A 7,873-nucleotide genomic window follows, 5' to 3' on the forward strand; every position below is an offset into this window, starting at 1 on the left:
TTAATAATTGTAATTATATTTTATTCTCTAAAACGTATACTTCCTCAATTTTGGAAAGTCAAATATACATTTTTGTGTAATTTAGAGCCATGCTTTTCTTCTCGATTCTTTTTCATTTATTCTTGTATCATGCATTATACCCTATTCTTTTTCTCCTATGACAGTCATACATATTTTCCCCGGGCATTCTCTTAATTATCAAGTCATTGGGCTCATCTACAATATTCAATCTTCTCCCTAGAGGAGAAGCAAACCATGCATGCTCTATAAGACTCTTCACATAGAAGCAACACATGAATTGTCCAGATCTAGAACAAATTGGATCAACATCCAAACTGGATGGATGAAGCTTGAGAGTACCAAGAGCATGAAAATAGTCAGATTTCACATTATTGTATCTCCTTCGAAGGGGAATGGAAAGAATTTTTGTAGCAACAGGTTCCTGAAAAAGATGTTGAACATCCCACTGAAGAGTTTCATGGTTAATTTAGTCAGCCACCAGTAAATTCTTATATACCATCATACCGCTACTCCAAGGAATAAGATTAGAATCAGTATTCGGATCCACCTGTCCTCCCAGAGTTTAACCAAATTTCCATCTCCAAAGTCCCCCATATTCATCTAACTTATTAGTACTATTTTTTAGTGATGTGTGAGCATTTCATATATCAAACACTTCATAAATAGCTATTGTTTCTTTTCATTTCTCTCTTTCTTATCACTTTTTCATATTACAGTCATGTTCTCTCTAAATGTCACGTAGATTTTAGATACCTGTGAATTATTTTCCTTATTAAACTCTTTAGTCTATTTATTAACTTAACATTCAATATTTAATACAAATATTGACAAGACAATGTTGTAAATTATCATGGTATTTCATTCATTGGTTTGACACCTTTCTCTATTTATTCTAGGAATTATAAAATGGCACAGGTGAATGTAACCTCATGGCATCTCTGATGGTGCACTTTAAGTATATTAATTGGTGCAAATCTGCCTCATCCACATATCCTTTGTTATCAAACTCCTTTCTCACCTCATCCTTCCATAAATCCTCTAAGGTTCTTCCCATATTTATTCCAATAAACATTGCGTAGAGATATTACAGTTTCACGCACTTCCCAATTACAAAAGGCTAAAAGAAAAGGCACAATAATAATAGACATAAAGAAGGAAATACCATAGAACACATCTTATGAGTTCTCACAATGTGAGACAATTTATATGACTTCTTTCGAAACTTATTAAATCGAGTTGACTAATTAGAGGACATTATACTGCCTTTGGTCTACACATACTAAGAATGCATCAAAACCAACTCGATTTTCTATTTGACTTTTGTATAAATCTTACCACAATAATTTCATCCTTCACCCTTGTAAAGAGAATAGAGTATTTCACAGCTAAAAGCCCTATTTTATAAAATCCATTTTTCTATAAATAAAACAAGAAAATCCATGTAATCCACCAGATTTTCGTCATTGTCAACAAACTTCTGTTTCTGTATGTTTCAATCAATGATCATCAGATTTCTCAAAACTGGAGTTGGACCTCATGGTATACTCAGCAACAAGTTGAGCAAAAGATGATGACTTATTCTCCAGCAGCCTTGTTGGGGTGTCATACTCCTCAATAAGTCCTGCAGCAATGCCTAACCAAATCAGACAACGAAACATGAAGGCACAGAATATCAAAGTTCTCTGAAGAATGACATCCTTTCCTAACCTTGACTGAGAAGCAGAACCATATCACTGTCTAGAACAGAAGTTATTCGATGTGCAATGGTAATGACTGTAGAGTCAGAGAAATGTTGCCTAAGAGTTTGCTGAATCAAATTATCCGTAGCTGTATCAACTGATGCAGTGGCTTCATCAAGCACCAAAACCTTGCTTTTCTTAAGCAGCACCCTGCCAAGGCAGACCAACTGCCTCTGACCCATACTCCAATTCTCACCATTCTCAGTAACTACAACATCAAGTTCAACAATAGCAATAAGTTCAAGGTTAGATTTACTATGCATTTAAGTACAATAAGGATCGAAGACAAACCTTTGGAGTCGAGCTTTCCTTCTTTCTTTCTAACTTCATCTCCAAGTTGACACTTATCCAAGGCCTATTTAAAAGAATGTAAATAAGTGAACGCAATAGAAATTTAAAGAATGATTACAAGTATAATCTTTTGGACAGAACTTAGTGTCTACATATAAAACCAACCCACCTCCCAAATTTCTTCATCAGTGTATTCTTCCAGGGGGTCCAAATTATTTCTCACGGTCCCTTCAAACATTGTTGGATCTTGAGGAATGATGCTTAGTCTAGACCTCAAATCATGAAGTCCAATTGAAGAGATGTTGATGCTGTCAATCATAACTTGGCCGGCAGTAGGCTCAACAATTCGGAAAAGTGTTTGTATGAGAGTGGATTTACCACTTCCTGTTCTCCCAACAATGCCAGTTTTCAGTCCTCCACGAAATTTGCATGTAAGACCGCGCAAGACAAGTGGGAGATGTGGAGCATAACGAACCTTCATCATGGGCAAGACATCATTACAAACGTCGCACAAACATCTTGTAAAAATTATGCTATGAAATATGTTGGCATGATTTTTCTGTTTCAGAAGCTAATTAGTTGCCATTACAGAAAGGAAAACCTTGATATGAACTTGATAAATCAATTAACCGAAAAATGAAAGAAAACAAAAGCACAAAACCATAAACATATAATAGCTCAAACTACCTTCAAATCTTGTATATCAACCTCGCCATATGAAGGCCAAGAAGGATCTGGCCGATTATCGTCTACAACAAGGGAAGGCTCACAAGGAATACAAGTATACTGAAGTATTCTTTCTACTGATATAATTTTGTTCTCCATATTGCAGAGATTCCATATCATCCAACCTTGTACAATGTTCAAATTAAGTCCATATGTAACAGCTAAACCAGCAAGGCCTTCAAAATCACAAAAAAGTTATAAAAGAGAAACTATTATGTTTAATTCCATATTACATTAGAAGATTAAATTTTGATTTGTAACAGATAGGAATAACTCACCTGGATCTATGAATCCCTGTGGAATAGATATTAAGAATATTAAGGAAAAGGCAAATGTGATAGAAGACAACATATCCAAACGGAAACACAACCATTCCACGGCACCAGCAATATTGAACATTGGCCGAGAATATCCATCAGTCAGTTTCATATTTGTTTCCTGAAATCTTGACTGCTGATCAAAGCTTCTAATAGTTGTAGTACCAGAAATTGTTTCAGCAAAGTGTTGAATGATTGGGGCTTTGCAGACTCCAACTAAGCGTGATAGTTCTCGGGCTGATGGAATATAATATTGCTGCAATATTCTAAGCTTGTAAGATGTTATATATCATCATGTAATATTGTATAATGGAGTCAATTTTGCAAAATATGTTTGGTTCATAAGCTGTGCTGTTAAGGCCATTGACAGAGAAGGATGCAAATAATGCAAGAAATATGTGTCACTTTATTATCAGTAGTTACATGGTCAGATTAATACCTGATACAAGACGCTGATTGCTATCACAGGTATAAAGACAACGAAAACCTGCCATGCAGCTTGAGACATCACTGCTATAATTCCCAGAAGCTGGATCAAAATGAAGGCAAATGATGCAATTTGATAAGGAATGTCTGTATCCAATGCACTTTGATCGGTCGAAGCCTGCAAGAGAACAATAGGAAGAGACACAAGTGACACAATATTATATAATTTATAGTTGCTGAAAACATTTAACAAAATGAGGGAACTATTAATCTAGAGGGAAAATGCTATTTAAGACACAAAAATCATATCTCTAAAATCAATGACAAAAATGGAAAATACATACTCTGTTAAGGATTCGTCCACTTGGAGTGGAATCGAAAAATGACATTGGAGCACGGAAAATGCAGAAGTGCATTTTATTGAAGAGTATAGTAGCTGTTTTATAACCAGCTGTTACAAGAAGTATTGCTCTGGCAAGGATGCAGAAAGAACTTCCAATGGCCAAACCAACATAGACTGCTATAAGAGTCGTTCCTTCAACAGGTGGCTGCACATCCTCTGAGATGGGAGTCGCCCAAACCATCCAATAATTACTTCCAATTTGAAGAGCTTGAAAAAGAATCTGAGCCAACAATATGAATGGTACAAGAGCTCCACCATATGCTGTTGTGATACATTTCCAATAGACTGAAAACCCAACTTTACCTTTCTCTCTTTCTTCTTCCTGAACAAGCTGGCCTTGTGGTTCACTTTTATCGTCTGTTTTACCGTTTTGCTCATCTTTGCTATCCTTTTTTTCTTTAAAACCATGTGCACCAGAGAGGTTTACATCTTGTTCCAACACACTTATTTCATTAGATACCGCCGCTCCATCCAATGAATCTAGTGTAGACAAAGCTTTTTTGTGTGCACCAACAAGTTCCATAAAATCAGCACCACTATTAAGCAGATCTGTATATTTTCCACATTGAGTAATTTTCCCATCTTTCATGACCTAACAACAAGGATAACAAGATGGATTAAAAAACAAACCTATTTCTACATTAATGACAATAAAATTGTAAAAACCACTCACCAATATAAGGTCAGCAGCAGGTAAGAACTCCACTTGATGAGTGACATAAACCACTGTCTTTGAACATAAAAGGCCTAGCAAGCATTCCTGCCATACACAAAACAGAAAGGTTCACTTACATAAATACTACAACTAGAGTCATGCTGTTGGAAGAACCACATTTCAAAAGAGTTAAATCAAGGAAAATTATTTGTATTCTGCAATGCACAAACAGATTTAGTAGCTCAGGTTATATTGCACATAATAAACAAAATAATGAAACCAAATTACCTTAAAGAGGTGAGATCCTGTGTGAGCATCCACAGCACTGAAAGGGTCATCAAATAGATATATATCAGCATCTTGGTAAAGTGCACGTGCAATTTGTATTCTTTGCTTCTGTCCACCACTCAAATTTATTCCACGTTCTCCTATAATTGTCTGATCACCAAATGATAAAATCTCCAGATCCTTCTTCAGGGAGCAGGCTTCAAGTACCTTCTCATACCTTTCCCTATCCATGCATTCACCAAACAATATATTATCCTCTATCTTGCCGCTTTGTATCCATGAAGATTGAGCAACATAGGCTTTTGTTCCGCAAACCTTAAGGATGCCTGATATCTTTGGCACTTCTCCCAATACACAAGAAAGTAAAGTAGACTTGCCTGATCCAACAGTACCACACACAGCAACCCTCATCCCATGAAAAACTTTAAGATTTATATTTTGCAAAGTTGGACTAGGGGAAGATAAATCCCAAGAGAAGTTTCCATCAACTACTTCAATTGCTGTATCGGAACTGCCCCAAGGAAGCTTCTCTACAACATCAGACCGTAAGTCATCAAGACGAAGGAATGACACAATCCTATCAAGAGAAACTTTAGTTTGTGCTATCATCGAAATTGTATCTGGAAGATTGTAAATGGGCTCTTGAAGAGTCCGAAATGTTGCAAGTGCAGACAAGATCTTCCCTGATTCAAGGGGGATCCCTATAAGCATACAAGTACCAAAAGTAACCACAGATACAAATGTGGGGGAACCCCAAAACACAAATGTGGTCAGGGCTGCAGTATAAACATATTTTTTTAGCCAACCTTGCTCGTTTTTCCTGAGCTCGGTTATTTTCAATAGAAACTTCATTTCCCATCCTTGTAGTTTGAGGATCCTCATGTTCCTTAGAATCTCAGATGTGGCCTTCATTCTTGTATCTTTTGACTCCATCAACTTCTTTTGAAACTTCTCTTGCAATGATCCCAATGGAACATTTGCCAACATAATAATAACAGTTGCAACAAAAGCAGCAATTGAAGCCAGGCCAAGGTTTTTATACAAAATCAACAAGGCTAGCGTAACTTGCAGAACCACCATCCACAAATCATGCATATACCAACTGAAGACACCAACTCTTTCAGCATCAACAGTCATGAAATTGATTATTTCCCCAGAAGTGTGACCCTGCTTTGATTGACAAGAAAGGGTCAGAGCCTTATTATAGATCATTGTGACAAGCAGCGCTCGGATTCGGAGTCCAACTTGCTGCAACCTAAAGAACCAATGCCTTCGGGTCAGGCACTCCACAAGCTTTGCAAAGAAAAATGCAGAAACCAAAAAATACCCCTGGTTTTCATACAGCCGTTGTCCACCGAGGTACTGAACAAAACCGTCAATGAGATATGGACCAACATAAGAAGCCAAAGTTTTTAACAATACAAGAAAAGCTGTGATAAGAATCTCCTTCCATGCTGAAATTATTAACGACTTCACCAACTTCAGTGTGGTGACACTATTAATTCCACCACAATCAGCCTCAACTTTCTCTCTGAAAGTTGGAAAAGCACCAATTACACTATCTCTGCTGTCTAGTTGAGGAACATCCTCAAGGTCCAGGGTCTTCTTATTACCAACGGCTATAAGAGGACCCACCCAAGAGAAGGTAAGAATGCTCAAAATTCCAGCATTTGAGAAAGGGGTAACTGTGTCCCCACCCTTGGTCTCTTTTGACTCCAAGGAATCCGCATTCAAAAGAGGTTCCTGAATGTCGTTATCAACATGAACCTCGTTTTTCACAAAATACCCCACGTAACAGAAGAAAAAACCAACACAAGTGGACACCGCATCAGAAACCAAGTACTGTGTTGGCAGAGAAACGCGTCTCCCAGACATAACAACAATGTCCACCACGATGCAATAGCAAGAAACAGAGAGGTAGAAAGTGAACCAGGCGCTGAAGAAGAACGAGAACCTTCTTTGGCCGGAACTGAAGAACGCCTTTTGCAAGCAGACGCAAACAACCCCCCAAGCAAGCGTTTTTAGCGCCAAATCCAGAAGGGTCACGAGCTTTTCTTCTGACCAGCCACTTGTATACCAGTAGAAGTAGTTAATGAAACAGAGGAGGAAATTGAAAGCGGAAAGAGCAAGAGAAGAAAAAACGGTCGTTTTGAAGAGGGAGTTGTTGGGTTTCTTCTTAGACTCATCCCCGGGACCTGCTGTGAATTTCCTCCAAACCCATGACAGAACAACCGCCACGAGCAACAGAAGGTGGAGGAAACCGGACAAGCCATGAAGGAAAATGGGTTTGAGCAGAACGGCAGTGGAAAGGTGTACGTTGGAAAGTGACAACATAGTGTACTAGGAACTAGGAAGGAGTGATGTTGTGGGGTAATAGATATTGTGGAATGTGGAAGATAAAGATTTTGAGGTTATAATTAAAGAGTAGTGTGTGCACAGAAGAGAAGTCAGAGGGGATTTGTTGGCAACAGGACAATGATTAGTAGAGAAGCACCCACCAAGGACAGGCCCAAGAGAAATATCAAGAAGCCAGCCCACTTTCAGGATTACATTTGAGTTACACAGAATACTCTTGCTGAGTAGATAATAGGATAATTGCTATTGTAATTCTGCTATAGGAAATTGGTTTGAGACAATAACCAATTCTGTTACAATTCCATTTTCGAGTTAGTTACAGGGTAGCTGGATAATTACTGAATATTCAGCTTTATTATCATATTTCCATGTTATAAATACAGTATCAGAAATAAAAATCAGGAAGAAGAATGTTACCATTAGCTTGTAGATCATAGTTGACAAGTAAACGCCTAACAGTCTGGTCCGACCTGCCTCCATGCCGGAACACAACACCCGCCAGACCTCCATCGAACGTCTCGAGGAGGCCGTTCTCAAGCTCACCCAACACCAGGCCACCCTCTCTCAAGCCAACACGGACCTCAATCAAAAACTTGATTCCGTCCTCGACCGTCTTGCCGCCCTTACCACAACCCCACCCTCACCCAAAACC

General features: G+C 38.2%; 1 protein-coding gene across 2 annotated transcripts; it reads right to left on the bottom strand.

The window, feature by feature from the left end:
• Positions 1–1,162: 1,162 nt before the first annotated feature.
• On the bottom strand, positions 1,163–7,620 carry LOC100818714 (ABC transporter C family member 3). Of its 2 annotated transcripts, XM_003519574.4 has the most exons (10): positions 4,867–7,620; positions 4,597–4,683; positions 3,865–4,515; positions 3,534–3,698; positions 3,056–3,350; positions 2,739–2,953; positions 2,221–2,526; positions 2,052–2,115; positions 1,729–1,968; positions 1,163–1,642 (listed from the first exon to the last, which is right to left on the bottom strand). In XM_003519574.4, exons 1-10 carry the CDS (start codon positions 7,198–7,200, stop codon positions 1,518–1,520), a joined length of 4,482 nt encoding a protein of 1,493 aa, XP_003519622.1. In that variant the 5' UTR covers positions 7,201–7,620; the 3' UTR covers positions 1,163–1,517. The 2 variants fall into 2 exon arrangements, with proteins under 2 accessions (XP_003519622.1, XP_014626241.1); XM_014770755.3 differs by lacking the exons at positions 1,163–1,642; positions 1,729–1,968; positions 2,052–2,115; positions 2,221–2,526; positions 2,739–2,953 and having other exon boundaries at positions 3,212–3,360.
• Positions 7,621–7,873: the final 253 nt, after the last annotated feature.

Source organism: Glycine max, chromosome 2 (genome assembly GCF_000004515.6).
Source record: "Glycine max cultivar Williams 82 chromosome 2, Glycine_max_v4.0, whole genome shotgun sequence".
Taxonomy (NCBI): Eukaryota; Viridiplantae; Streptophyta; class Magnoliopsida; order Fabales; family Fabaceae; genus Glycine; species Glycine max.